This window comes from Filicampus tigris, chromosome 13, assembly GCF_054856515.1.
Source record: "Filicampus tigris isolate MCC_2025a chromosome 13, RoL_Ftig_1.0, whole genome shotgun sequence".
NCBI lineage: Eukaryota > Metazoa > Chordata > Actinopteri > Syngnathiformes > Syngnathidae > Filicampus > Filicampus tigris.
The window spans coordinates 5,097,896-5,112,878 of record NC_141229.1 but is presented as its reverse complement, the minus strand read 5'-3'; the positions used below and the strand labels follow the sequence as shown (position 1 = coordinate 5,112,878).

General features: G+C 44.8%; 1 protein-coding gene across 2 annotated transcripts in view; it reads right to left on the bottom strand.

Moving 5' to 3' along the window:
- The window catches only part of pcnx1 (pecanex 1), a 34,084-nt gene that overhangs the window by 2,795 nt on the left and 16,306 nt on the right, over positions 1-14,983 (bottom strand). For both annotated transcript variants that reach the window (XM_086048945.1, XM_086048946.1), the window contains 23 exons: positions 14,778-14,931; positions 14,654-14,686; positions 12,954-13,125; positions 11,685-11,795; positions 10,742-10,833; positions 10,545-10,654; positions 9,372-9,477; positions 9,085-9,177; positions 8,837-8,987; positions 7,738-7,879; positions 7,463-7,640; positions 6,688-6,796; positions 6,349-6,478; positions 6,219-6,277; positions 5,605-5,820; positions 5,208-5,461; positions 4,763-4,993; positions 4,463-4,563; positions 3,348-3,729; positions 2,596-2,870; positions 2,212-2,390; positions 729-1,207; positions 316-456 (listed from right to left, as the gene is read on the bottom strand). In XM_086048945.1, the coding sequence (XP_085905071.1) occupies positions 316-456; positions 729-1,207; positions 2,212-2,390; positions 2,596-2,870; positions 3,348-3,729; positions 4,463-4,563; positions 4,763-4,993; positions 5,208-5,461; positions 5,605-5,820; positions 6,219-6,277; positions 6,349-6,478; positions 6,688-6,796; positions 7,463-7,640; positions 7,738-7,879; positions 8,837-8,987; positions 9,085-9,177; positions 9,372-9,477; positions 10,545-10,654; positions 10,742-10,833; positions 11,685-11,795; positions 12,954-13,125; positions 14,654-14,686; positions 14,778-14,931 (3,898 nt within the window). The remainder of the gene's footprint in view (positions 1-315; positions 457-728; positions 1,208-2,211; positions 2,391-2,595; positions 2,871-3,347; positions 3,730-4,462; positions 4,564-4,762; positions 4,994-5,207; positions 5,462-5,604; positions 5,821-6,218; positions 6,278-6,348; positions 6,479-6,687; positions 6,797-7,462; positions 7,641-7,737; positions 7,880-8,836; positions 8,988-9,084; positions 9,178-9,371; positions 9,478-10,544; positions 10,655-10,741; positions 10,834-11,684; positions 11,796-12,953; positions 13,126-14,653; positions 14,687-14,777; positions 14,932-14,983) is intronic.

Here is a 14,983-nt window from a genome sequence, read left to right as displayed (position 1 = left end):
GAACTACGGATGTAAAAAGTGATGTCATAGACACGGCGAACTAAAAGCCTGGATGGCTTTACAGGGACATATTAGTTCACAGAAGTCTTAATATGTCCGTGACAAATAAATACTTTTCTCCTGAAGAAATATCACTTTTTACCTAAAAAAATAAAGACTACTCACATACGGTCTAGGACTTTTTTTTTTCCTCTAGCCAGTTATTTTTGTTTTCACTATTACAATTTAACCAAAATGCTACTTTTCACTTGAAAATTTTCTTTTTTTTTTCTTGAAACAATACTGTTATAGTCCTCAGAATGTCTCTTAACTCACATGTCCTTCCATGCCCTCCAGGGGGCTCCAGTCCCTCCAGCAGGTCCGCCCCGCCCGTAGTCTCACCGTCTCATCGGGCCAATGCAGCTCCTTCCGCTTAGACATGTTGACATTCTCCAGCACCTGACTCGGGTCCACAATCTGGACAAAAGCGCAACAATGACATTCATACGGGGAGCCAGTGGCTGCCAGGTGCTTCCCACTCTATATAGCTGTTCATCGTACGTACGGATTCTGGAACGATGATATATATATATATATATAGTCACAAGTAAGTCAAGTAGTAACCTTCAAGTCTCAAGCAAGTCCCAAGTTACTATTTAAAAAAAAATAATAAATCAAGCACTTCAATCAAATCACCACCAAATTTTACGTCTCGAAAATGAAAATCATGGCTGCACTGTACTACAAACCTGCACTCTGTAGGAGATGTCATCCCGGCGCACTGTGGAGACGACAGGATTATGCTGCTGCGGGTGGTGATGGTGATGGTGCGGGTGGTGATGATGAAGATGCTGCTGTTGCTGGTGGTGGTGATGATGCTGGCCAAGGGGGTCCATCACCACGCCACACAGGCCGTCATTCCCCAGGAGGCCCACCAGCGTGTGGCGCTTGCACGGTGGAATGCTGTGGCTGGAGAGCGACGCCGACGGGCCGGCCGAGTCCGAAGTGGAGCCCAGCCGTAGCTGTAGGGAGGTGGGCAGCGTGCGCAGGGACAGCTGACTGGTGGAGGAGCGCCGGCACGCCTCCAGGCCCGTGGCGGACGTGCGCAGCGACGAGTGGCGGCTGCTGCCGCCGTAGCGGTACGACGATGACTGGCTGGCCACGGATGCCCGGGCCGGGGAGTGGCGGACCAGGCTGGACTGGACGGACTGGGAACTCTGACTGGAGCCTGGGCGCCCGAAAAAAAAAAAAAAAAAAGCATAGGCAGACCGGCATTAGCGTTGTGACAGCGTAATAGTCTGCTAATGTTAGCTGTTAATGGTTAACTAACTGCAATTGTCACCAATTGTCAGGATAACAGCCGCTAGTTAGTGTAATGCCAATCATTTGGTAAAACGTGCCAATAGCAGCTAATTAGCTGTTAACGTTAGCAATGGTCGATCTTGAAGATGCTAATGTAACTTATCAAAGGTTGAGTGTGTTATTGATTTTGTGCCTGATACCACACGTCCCCCACAAATGGTAACCGCTAATGCTAACTAGCTGCGATATTCACTTATTAAATGTTGACTGGTTAGAAAATAGCAGCTAACAATTAGCGGTTGACCGCATTGACCTTCACAAACGAGTGACCACAACCAGTTATCAGCGGCTACCCTCATCAGTGGTTGATTCCACACAACGTGGTCGAGTGCCACTAGTGGCTAACAAGCTGCTATTGTCACGTGTTAGCAAAAGGTTGAATCCACACATCATACCATGGGATTGACTGCTACTAACTTTCTGTTATTGTCACTTGTTCTCAACGTTTGAGGCAATAATCAAATTTGTGGGATATCACACAATGTGGTGGGCAACTTACGGCTAACTGGCTACAATTTTCACTTATCAAAAGGCGGGGGTTATTTGCTTTTATGAGCGACATCTTTACCGACACACGTTAGCAGGTGTTGATTTTATGAGTGATGTCAAAAATGTAGTCTACTGCTAACAATAGCCGCTAACGTTAGTTACTACAGGTCAAGCGTTTTATCGACAGTGTGACATCACACAAAGTGGCTAACTGTTAACATTGGTTGCTAACTGGCTGCTATCGTCCCTTGTCAAAAGTAATTGAGCTACTAGTTGGGGTAAAATCAATCAAATGCTTGATGGATTTTACATCCATGACATCATTTTACACCTGAGGTTTGCTGCTAACGGCTGCCTAGCTGCGGTGTTGATTTCCCTCACCCATAACATGCGGCTGGTACGCGTGAGGGCCGCCAGGTCCGGAATTTCCGCCCTGCGACATGGAGCTCTGCTGCGAGTCACCTGCCGTCCCATTCCCGCTGCCGCAGGACATCCCGCCGGCGTCGGAATCCTCGATATTGCCTCCGCTGTTACAACCTGCACCGCAGCCTTTTCGTAACCTGCCAGAATAAAAAGGAGTTACGGTGAACCACATGGCTTGGAAATGGGCCAAGCGCTGCTTCGGATTACGTTTAAAATTGCCTATCGATGCCACAAGATGGCAGCAAAGCACTTTTTGGGGAAAAATAAATAAAAAACGATCTGAATGAAAATCTTTACTTCAACATACTTCCTCATACAATACACGTACACGGCAACACAAACCTGTGCCAAGTGCTGACCACAAAGTTGCGGATGTTGGCGACGCTGATGGGCCCGCCCAGGATGTGGCCCAGCTGCGGGTGCGAGTTACAGTAGGAGGTGGTGAGCGGTGACACGTAGATAGGATAGCCAATGGGCTGGTCGCATGACGAGTTGATCATGTTGCGCAGCGCCTGTTTGGCGTTCTGGATGCTGCCGCGCTCGGGGTTGCGGTTCCGCAGGAACACCAGCTCCTGCTGTTGGCCCGCCCACAGGCCCCGCACGCACTCTTTGTTTACCTGCGCCACGGCAACGCAAAGTTTCCATTTAAAGATGCTTTGTATGTATGAGTAATTAATCCCTCAATGAATAATGCCTTCATTCAATGAATTCAAGGGCCCAAATATTTGAGATGTTTACATTTTGTGTGCCTATGTTTTTTTTTTTTTTTGACGTCACTCCAAAACTGCCAAAAATATTCGAGGAAAACGTCAGGGATTTCTGACAAGTACTGGCCATGTCCTACATGTGACAACAATCTACCATGTTCATCATATGTCTCAGGCTGTATAAATATTGCCTTCTACCAAATAATCACCCTTAGAACAATACATGAAATGTTTGAACAATGTGTTCGGTATTATATATATATATTAAAAAAAATATATATATATATATATATATATACACATGAAAAAAAAAAAAAAAAAAAAAAAAAAAAAAATATATATATATATATATATATATATATAAAAAAAAAAAAACTGCTACTGGACCTTGATGACTCTGAAGCTGAGGTATCGGCGGTTGAGCATGATGATCTTGTACTCATTGGTACCCTCGTCCAGCACGTGGCGCAGAGCGAGCAGCGACTGGGCGTTGGACAGCACGGCGCTGCGCCACGCCGGGTCGCCCTCGTGGGCGATGACCAGGTTCTGCCGGTGGGCCGAGATGGCCTCGAAAAGCACCGCCGGCTCCTCGTACTCGTCGGGCGAGGTGAAGTGGTCCTGGTGGAGTTTGAGGGACATTCGGATGCCAGGCACCACCACCTTCCTGAGAAGCTCCATGTCGGCGAAGATCCACTCGTCTCGCACCGAAGAGATGCGGAAGTCTCCTTTAAACAAAGCGTGAAGCCCGTAGAGGAAAGACTCCAGGTTGCTGCGGGAAGGGACACAAACATTAGTACCAAGAGGTATTTACCAGCCTGTGATTTTCACGCAGAAAATAGCAAGTCGGAGGACTGTTTTTGGACTAGGAATCTAGCAATTGCCTTTTTTTTTTTTTTTTTATCGAATATGCGATTAGTTTTCAAGGTTGAGTTCCCCTGTATTCAACAAACAGGTAATAAATGAACCTGTATTACAGTATCCGTTTTATTATACATAAATGTTTTTGATTTGAAATATTAGGCTTACACTAAAATAAAGACAAATTACCCAAACACTTTGACTTGCAGTCTTTTAAGCGTTCACGAGGACAACTTCACAAAATTGTACCAAAACAAGTGCGGCGTGGAATTAAGTCAGTAAGTCATAAATCCAATGACCACAATAAAGCAAACAAAAGGCGTTATCACTTTTCATGCTTCGTGAAACATTATGTAAACATACCGACTGCACTTTTTAAGCACCGAACATGCTCGGGAGGAACCAGGAACCTCGGACTGCGCCAATGAACACGCACTTTGAATTTCAGGAATTTTGCGAAGAGTCAAACGTTGAAAGGAAATGCAACTTTCGACCGGCGATGAAATTAACTTGTCAGAGAGGGTCTGCCGCTTTCGACACCAAACAAAGTCAACATTGAGCCTACCTCATTCCATGTTGGTACCTTTTCACGCAAAACGAAGGGGTTCTAAGGATTTGGGCGATTTCCAAAATGTCTGCCAAACCTGGACATGTGATGAGCCGCCGTTCCGAGTGCTCTCCTTCCCAGCACGCATAGACCGAAGCAAAGCAGCACCAGAGGAGAGTCTCTCTCGTTGTCCAGAGGCTATATAAGACAAAACGCATACGGGTGATGTCATGAATAAATAAATAAATAAAAAATACTGGCTTACACTTTGGTTTACAAACAGTTTGCGCATGTTTTTTTTTTTTTTTCCCCCTCTGAATTAGCCCTCAGTATGGCTAGCGAGTGCCACTCTACTCACTTAATATTCTTGAAAAGTACATAAAGCCCATTTGGCTACCTTGTCCCTGCGAGAGTTGCAGTACTGGATCCAGCCCAGGTAAACGCTGCAGAAACTGTCCCTGGAGACGCCGGCCAGCCGGTGGTCGTAGTCCTCATCGATGTTGGGATTGAAGGTGGGATCCAGGTCCACGTAGTTCCTCTCGCTGCACGCCCGCAGACCCTCCTTCATGGTCTCGTTGGACAGCCACTCCTCCAGCTTGGGCGAGGCCACCACGTAGTAGATGATACCCTGAGGAGCACCACAGGACTTTGTTCGATGCACTTGGTACCAAAAAAAAGTGGTAGGCGATGCTGAAAAAGGCATAGACATACTGTCCACCTCGCCCATTTTGGTACCTTGTCGCTGAACATGATACTAAAAAGTGGTACGCTACGCCCAAAATGGAGGAAAGGCTAGCAAAACAGTGGTATGGCGTACCCTAAACATGTCCGTGCCCACTCACCTTGACGTAATAGGTGGTGAGGATGCGTCGCAGGTCGAAAACCTGCAGCATGGAGGCGGCACTGTTGTCGGTGATGCTGTAGCCCTCCAGCACGTACTTGGTGACCAGCACCTCCCAGGCCAGCCAGCGCTGGCCGAAGGCGGCGTTGAAGGACAGGACGTGCGGGAGGTGGCCCGGCTCGCAGCAGCAGCAGCCCTCGTCCTCCTCTACGCCCTCAGTGATGGCCTCCACCTCCCTCTGCTGGCAGTAGGTACCTGGACGGCGAGTTGCCGAGTGGTTAGCTTGAGGGTGTCAAATGTACGACCCGCGGGCCAGAAAACTCTTCTTTTTTGTTTTTTTTTTTGCCTTGCCCCGTGAGGAGCAAAAAAGGTACGGCAGGACGACACGAGTAGCTCACCTCGGAACTCCAGCCCTCGGAGCTGAAAGGTGACCAGGCCGTTGCCGATCTCCACCAGGTGAACCAGGGCGTTGAGGTAGTCGGAGGCCAGGATGAAGCAGTCGCCCGTGCTGAAGTTGCCCCAGCGGCCCAGCAGCAGGTCGCCGCACAGGCTGTGCTGCAGCGAGCGCGTCAGGTGCTCGTAAAAGATGGAGTTGAGGTTGTTGTCATCTGAGCCTGGAGGGAGGAAATACTGATATTAAGAGCCTGTTAAATCACATAGAACGCTGCTGACGAGGGATGTAACGATTCACTCAAGCCTCGATTTGATTTTCGGCTCGATTCGATTTTTTTAAAAATTGCTCCCGTGCTAGTCTCTGTGCGCTAGTGTGGTTCTGCAGCCATCCACAAGCGCAATGATGTTTGGCGCAAAAGCATTATTTGACCTACACATTCAAAATGTGCCATGCATCTGGAATGGAAAAAACGGTTCAAGACATCATTTTCCAGATGAAGCTAATCAACTCGATTTTTCGATTAATCGAATCATTTAATCGATTAATCGGGCGAATCGATTTTAAATCGATTTTCGATGTGGAATATTTATTAATTGTGATGTACATTTTGCCATTCACCTGGATTTCTGTCCAGCTGTGACGCCAGCCGTGTGTTGGAGTGATCAACTCTTTTGGTGCTGCGTGGAAAATGTAAAGCAAATTTAGATTTGAGGATGGAGGTGAGATGTTTTCACAATAGGACTCCTACTTGTAGTCACGCTCCCAAAACTTGACAGGCCGGACGTAAGACGTGATGAAGATGGCGCTGCCCAGGAAAGGGTTGAGTGGGGTGGAGAAGATAGCCGATACCAGGGCCTGGACGAAGAGCATAGCTGAGTCTGCAGCAAGCAAGGGGGTCAAGGACCAGACGGGAAATGGTGTATAAACCCGAGAACATGTCAACTATATAACTATGGCCTCAATTAGATTAGCTGAGTAAACATTTTCCAGAAGGGACAATTTACAGCTGAGACCTGTGACTCGAGAGCGTGACCAGTCATAAAAATATGTATAAAAAAAAAAAAAGGAGATGGCGCGGGAAGGATACGAGGCACGGCGAAAGGCTGAGCGAAGGCGTGGAAAGCCGAGCCCCACGTGATCTGCCAGGGTGCGATGTAGGTGTAGACAAAGTGCAGCTTGTAGAACAGCTCCCACAGCTGAATAGCAAAAAAAAAAAAAAAAACACACATTAAAACATTGAACTTGTGAACTCTGAAAAAGCGAGAAAAGATTTATTTTGTAGGTCAACATGGTAGGCGAGTTCTTTTTCAACACATGACAAAATAAATAGAAGAATGCTAACCTATAACTTTAACCGCCTCTTGCTATTGTGTGGTGTAAATTTACCTGTTCTCAGTTAAAAATGTTAATATATATCTTTTCAAATATTTTTTATGAATCTTTTCTGGTCAGATGGTCACACTTTCTCAAGGGCAGGATGAAGTCGTGATCTGTGCCATTTAGCTCATTACTGCCTCGTGAGGAGCAATGAGGTACTGCAGTACAAAATGGCCACACCCAAGTTAAGCTTGCTAGTTCCTGGGCTGAAGATCTCTTGCGTCACAAAATCCTTCATTTTCATTACGAATGAGGAAGTCACAATATATATTATAATACATTAGATTATAATATTGTTATTATAATTTCGATATATTTCCATATAATCGCTGGCATCGGGCTAAAACCTCACAAGTCACATTTTGGTCAATTCCATATTTTTTTTTCAAAAATCTATATTATTGGTCAGTCCACACGTCAGTCCAGATGGGGCCTCTTGTTTCATTTTCAACATCCACTTTACCCACTAACGGGAGTCCACGCACCTTGCTGAAGACGATGGACATGAGGAAGAGATCGAGTAGCAGAGTCTCCGACATGTGCCGATAGTCGAAGGTGAAGAAGAGCACGGTGAAAAGGACGGTGATGTACTGGTAGGTGGGACTGCTGTAGCACGAGCGCAGCAGCTTCAGGCCCGCCACGGTGATCATCAGCGCACCCACCCTGGAAGAGAACGGCGTCAAAAAAAAAAAGTGCAAAACTCCTTTCGACAAAAAAAAAAAAAAAAAAAAAAAAAAAAAAAAAAAAAAGTTTCTCTGACTCTGTGTCCAGTCGTTTGGGGCTGGCAAGCTCCCTGGCGCTGCCGCTCAGCTCGTTGAGGATGACGAGCGGGTAGAGGATGTTCCTCTCCACGAAGAGCAGCCACACGTGGAGCTTCTCGAACCACATCACGTGAGCCGCGTCTGACGCCAGAGAGGACGAGAAATGGGTTCAGGCGCGTACACGGCGAATCGGCACTCGTACTCGAAATGTTTGTCTCGGAAACACACTTGTGCAACCGATTTATGTCATTAGTATAATTCATGTTCACCTCTTTCAAATATTTGGGGGGAAAAAACACTTGGGTTGTACAGGTTATAGGTCACAATGGTGAAAAAAAAAAGTTGTAAAAAAAAAAAAGGTGTGAACCCCGTCATTGTTCTTCTTTGTCTCTCGGCCTCTCTCTCTCTCTCTTAAAATGCCGCGCTAGATTCTTAAGGACGCTCTGCCGCTGTGGTTTATGGCCCAATTTTCAACCCGTCAAAATGACGGACGGCCTTAAATTTTTCCCCTCAACTCTTAAGAAAAAATCCGTCAATGATGGAAAATTGTCGGTTAATGTAACCTCTGCAGACACAGAAATATAAAAGATGTAAATGTTTATACAGTCTTGTTTAACTGAAATGTTGTTACAAAAGACAGGCTTTAATTTGTTGTCATAAATCACCCCTTCCTCCTCCCGATTCCTCACAAATAAAATATCAAATTTCGGGTTTGCTTCGGGCTCGGGCCTGCAAATCAAGTTAGTCGGTCGGGCTCGGGCTGGATTTTTTTAGGCCCGATATTACCTCTAATTCTCTATTCAACAAACTTTTTATTCTCATGGGCTAATATGAATTTGAATGGCAACAGCTACAACTGTAATAATTGTACCTTATGGCATCTAGTGGAAGAGCATTTGACTGCTCCGCATGTCATTGGCATAGATAGACGAGTCATCTAAGATGACCAAAGATACTATATTTCTTGTAAATAAATAATTTTCAGACCACTTTGGGGAAGTTGGGTAATTTCCCACACAGTGGTTGGGAATCACTGTGCTAAATTATGTCGTTTTTTAAAAAAAAAAATTTTTTTTAGGATGGTAATCGTTTACTCACCCCTGACTTCAAACTGGTAATACTCCTTGGTCTTGAGCAGCGGGTGCGAGAAGCAGTACCAGGGCAGCTGTTTGCGCACCTGGGGTAGCAGGTAGTGGGTGAGCAGCCCCACCGTGCCCAGCAGCGCGTACAGCACGTAACTCAGGAAGGGCTTTGGCGGACGCAGAGGAGATGACGATGGCGTTGAGACACAAACGAAGGGGCCTTTCGAAAGATTGGATAAGCGGCGAGCGCACGCACATACATACCTGCAGGGCGATGAAGACGGTGCTGACGTGGATGGCGAAGTAGAGCACGGCGATGACCACGCAGACGATAAAGTCTGACTGCAGACGCTCGTTCTGCAAATAAAGGTGATATTTATTAGAATTACAGGCAATTACAGGTTATTCATAACATGGCTGCAAATAACGATTATTTTCATAATAAGAGTAGACTAAAAGTTGATTATAATTCAGATTCCCCATCCACCGTTTTGACACCTGAACGCAGCAAAGCGACACTGCCTAACCAAATGAACACTTGAGCAACTCACCACTGAGGCCCTCAGCTTCTCGGGCAGAGGGTCTTGCACTTCCGACAAGGGGTCCTCCGGGTTGCTGTCTCTCAGGTTGGGCAAAATCTTCGACTGTATCAGTGAGCTGGTAGACGATGTGAAAACGTTAGCCCGCTCAGAGATTTGATGGTGGTTATCGGCGCCGTTGGTACACTCGAAGGACAATAATATTGGGAGACCAGCCTAAATTAGCCTCTGAGTTAATCAATGGGTGTGCCAAGTACATACACCATCATGTATATGTGTTGCATTGTGCAGACTTGAACAACTTCCAACGTTTGCAGATTCATTTGGTTATTCGCTGAAAAACCTGCAGTCTGAAATGTGGTGTTTGGCGCCATCTTGTGGCATCTATAAGCAATTAGAAACTCGCTGATTTTCACTAATGGTGCCAAGGGTTGATCACTTAGAATTGCAGGAGTTACTGCCATGAAATTAGTGTTAAATTAATTGATCATTATTTTATTATTCAAATGCTACTAACGATTTCATTTACATGTCTTTTTTTCTACCTCATCTACAAATGATCTATTTAAATTAAAACTCAAATGTCCTTAAAGGGGAAGTCAACGCAAACATTTTTTTTTTTTTCAAGATTATATTCTATGCAAGCCCACTAGTTGAAACAGGGCATTCTGATAAATATTGCGTTTGTGGAATAAGTGTTAATCCATTCGTTTTTAGCCATCTCTGGGGGCGCCGTTTTGTCTTCTGTCGACTGAAAATGACATCACAATTGCTCACAACGACTCATCACGACTCAGATTCAGATAATAGGTCAGCTGTGAGCGGTCATTGTGAGCAGTCGCGATGTCATTTTCAGTTGACAGAAGACAAAATGGCCGCCCCCAGAGATGGCTAAAAACGAGTGGATTAACACTTATTCCACAAACGCAATATTAATTACAATACCGTGTTTCAACTAGTGGGCCTGCTGGGAACATACTTTTGAAAAAATAATATGTTTGGGTTGACTTCCGCTTTAAGCACAAAAACACTGCCACCGCTGACTTCATCGATTAATCGAAAGAAAGTCTTTCCAATAGTTGAATCTGCTAGGGGCAAATTTAGACTTTCTTCGCCGTCAGGAGAAAGGGCGCCTGTCCCACTACTTTTGTCCACAGCGTGTACTAAGTGACCATGTGCGCTCACAAAAGTACAGACGGGTCGCTGCTTTGCCGGCTCAGGTGATAAGACACGGCCACCAGCAGGCCGCAGAAGACGGAGAAGAGCACAGGGATGTGATGAGGCTCCCAGTTCTCCTGAAAGAGAGACGAAACGTAGCGACCGCTTGCAGACCGTGTGGCCATCCAAACCGCAGCGCGAGCGTTCCGTGCGTCTCGGCTCACCTTGAGGGCGCCGTAGCAGAAACCGTACAGCAGAGCGACAGTGAGCACGCTACGCAGGACGCTGTAGAGCGACGACAGCAAGCTGGTGCAGGCTGCAGGCGGAAGATGAGCGTTAATAAGACTCAACTGCAGATTTTTTTTTTTTTTTTTTTTAATGGAGCAACCACGTGTTTGAACATATTGGAACAAACATGGATGCATGCAACATTGCGGAGCAACTACACGCCAGAGTCTTCTGGAACATAAACAAGGATGTGCACTCGGGCGGCAGCTAACGATTTTGATAATAATGGATCTGTTGATAATTTTGTCGAATAAAAGATGATTTGAGTAAGAATTTAAAAAAAAAAAAGGTTAAATTTCCCCCTAAAAACAGTACATAATTCCAAATTGACAGTGCACAAACATAAGGGAATGGTGTCAGAAAATGCATGCAATGTTGTTGATCGGTGTTTCCAAAAGTAACAGAAGGCATTTGCATACGTTTGATTTTGATTGAAAACAAATATAATCGCTCTGTTTTTATGGAGGACTACACATCTGATCATTTTGGTTGAGAGGCTGAAATTCAGAGGATTTGGACAATTATGAATGAAGCAAGGTCTCTAAACGATCAACCGGTTCTCAAAATATTTAGCGATTGATTTGAAAATCGATTTGCTGTCGATTCTACTGGAACCTAAACAAGGGCGTGCGCAAGCCAAGAAGTCGCCTTCTGTTCTTGTGAGGCCAATGCAGGTTGCTCCACTGACAGAATTTTAGCCCATAATGCGTGACCATGTCAGCGACAATTACTTTCAACACGAAGGCGACTGGGCAGGGAGGTGTGAGGATAGCCAGGAAAACCGGAAAAATGCCAGCTTGGGACAGCTAGTGTGAAAAGAAGCTACAGAGCTGCTTTTCGTCATGATGGTAAAGTGCTAAGCGTTGTGCTGCGACTCACCGTTGCCCCCAAAGAGGTGCATGTCCAGCTGCTCAAAGAGGTACATGACAAAAGTGTTGACCTGTGGCAGCAGGCCCACGAAGAAGATGATGGGGAAACACAGAGTGAACACTGAAAACACACACGAGAACCAAAACCACAATTATTTCACATCACAGGATTATTTGGCATGGGTGGAGGTTTACGCTCAGCCATAACAGCCCAAAATTTACTACTAGTAGTACTACTACTACTACAACTACGACCGTCATCATCGCTTCGACAAGTCAAGTACCTGTTAAGTTACCTGACTAATTTGGGGGAAAAAAATGTACTCAAGAGTACTTTCTATGAAACCTACTTTTTACCCATTGTTGTGGGGTTCATTTGAATGTTTAGCGCAGGTGTCATTTATTATTCTGGCCCCTCAAACTGCAACAGAGTGAATATTTACCAAAAATCACATCAAAAAAGTCCAAATCAGTATTTAACCAAAAAATATAAAAAGTACACAAAAAACACTGAATGTAGTTCCTGTAGACCAGTGTTTTTCAAACTCCGTGCCGCGAGATATTGTCAGGTGTGCCGTGGGGAATGATCTCATTTGTGCGGTCTAGTGCCTGGCAGCGTCATCGTGTCTTTACTACGTTGTAGTACTCTTTCATACCAGCAGGTGGCAGTAGCAGGTAGCTAATTGTCTTTGCTGTAGGCTACTTACGTCCACATTCAGTCCAATGCAAACGAGCGAAACCTGGCACACTCCTTACAGATTTAATGTCTTGCTCTTGTTGAAAAAAAGTAATAAGGTCCTCATTCTCAGTACTCGAGTAGTTTTTTCACATAATATTTATTTACTCTTTTACGGGGTAAGTCAACCCAAATGGCTCAAGTGTTTTCTGAAGCTCAGCTATGATTGGTCGTTATCTGAGTCCTGAGGGTGTGCGATGTCTTTTTCAGTCGACAGAGGAGACAAAATGGCCGCCCCCAGAGATGGCTAACCACGGGTGGATTTTGTAGCTTAACTCATATTCCACAAACACAATATTAATCAGAATGCTGTGTTTCAACTAGTGGGCCCGCATAGAACATATTCTTAAAAAAATATGTTTGGGTTGACTTTAAGTAATTATTCGTAGGACTACTTTTAATTTTAATTGAGTCATGTTCTTTTTTTTTTTTTTTTTTTTTTAAATGACAGTGCTCTTAAATTTTTAAACAAGTACAATTTTTGACTACTCTACCCACCTTCTACCGATACTACTACCATGATCACAACTACTTGACCCTCACCTATGACGAGGTCCCTGGCAAAGGCGAGGATGAGCGAGCTGGTGAGAGCGACGCCGTACAGCGTGAAGCGGGAGGAGCTGGTCCTCAAGCTGGTGTAGTGTAGCAGCCAGATGAGACCGCAGCACAGGCAGAAGTACACGGGTCGGCTATAGGCGATGATGCGATTGTGGCCCTGTAGGTGGCGACAGAGAGGCTACGGTCATGTAAGGCTTGGCCACACACAAATAAATGCAGCAGACTTGGAGCGTCTACGTCGTTTTACATGACGTCAGATCATTTTGTGCATCTATGCTTGATAAACTGTATTAGACCTTCTAGCATCAGCATTTCACCATTGTGAACAAGAATAAAGAATTTTGAACTGAATTACCCTGTTTGCACCTAATTTTCCCCCAAGTTCGAAATGAATAAAGCACCACTAAAATTATCATTTGACATTTTAGGAAATGATGCACTTTACTATTTTCCCTTTTAGTTTTCCTAATGGACAACTTCAACAATGATTTCATTAGCATTCAAAATATCTTTTGGGTTTAAGGGCATCTACATAATGTGTGTTAACCATTGCAGAAATGTAAATGTGAATATTTCAGTCATAACCAATTCAAAATGTTCAGCCATTAACTGAATGTTTTTAGAGTGCATCGGCGACAAATCAAAGAGGAGAATGCTATTGTTGACAATAAAGCTAAAAAAAAAGGGCAACTTGACACTAAAATAACGCATTAAAAGTAATGTTGTATTCTTTTAAAGGGAAACTATACCCAATGCATAGCTCATGCGATAAACTATACCTAAAGGCAATTACAATAAATGACACGAGGTGAGTGTAACCTAGCAAAACAAAAACAGCCTGTGCCTTTGCGCCAATAGCTTCCTAAAATCGTGTCAGCAATGTTATGAAAAACCCACGCATGTGTGCGTGTGCGTGTGAGCATGCGCGCTTTAAACTCAGGGTAGGCTATTTAAAGACATGTCGCCCGCGGCCGAGCGGGCGCGACATGAATAAAAGACGCGGCCGCTGACGCAAGCGGAGAGGAAGCGGCGAACACGCGAAATGTACTAAATAATAAAAATGTATTTCATGTGGATTAAAGCAGATTATGCTTTTTTTTTTTTTTTTCATCATTTATAACCCGGGTGTTTTACATAATACTGGTTCTCACGTCTGGTCAAATGCAAAAATCCAGTCGGGCCACCGTGAGCCATGTTGCGGTGGCCCTGTCAAAATTAGCACCTACCCTGATCATCCATGACATGTTTCAATGGTTATTTCATATTTACCGGCTTTATACGGTATTATTTAAGCCCCCAAGAAAATATTACTTTAGTGTAGTTACTGTTTTTGCATGTTATGCGTTCTTTGCAGTATCAGCGCATATGACCTCGGCGAATCTGCCTGCGAGCGTTCGTGCGTGAGCCGTTTTCGAAAGCTGCTACTACACGAGTGTACTCGCTGTGTTTTACTGTTGTCCAAGCATTCGATAAATGCCTGAAAATGTCTCAGTGACTGTGGCTTACCTTTCTAACATGCAATGACATACTACTAACTCATAAAGAAACCACAGAATTCTGTGAAATAGTGAGTTTTTTCCCCCCCAAAGACAGATAAATATATGGAGTAACCCAGCTAACACAATCTGTTTCTACAGTAAAGATGTGTTTGAGTTGTGAAATCCTACAAGTGAGCACTAACTTACATGACGCGGGGAGGAGGAGTCTGGTTGAACGCTCTGCCAATGAAACATAACAAAAAAAAAAAAAAAAAATTAACTCATCTGAGCAAAACAGAAAATAAGTCTTTAAAACCATAATATTCTTCACCTTGAGCAAAGAATATTGGCAGCTGGCGATGACGAGGCAAAATTGAAAGACCCAGATGTCGGTGAAGAAGCCGTGCACCAGAAGCACCGAGCCCAGGAAGGCCACGAGGACGGCCAGCACCACGGCCAGCACGTTCTCCAGAACTTCCCGGTTGCTGGGACACAAGTGTCAAAAACATTCAGAAATGGTTCAACTTGCTGTGGGGT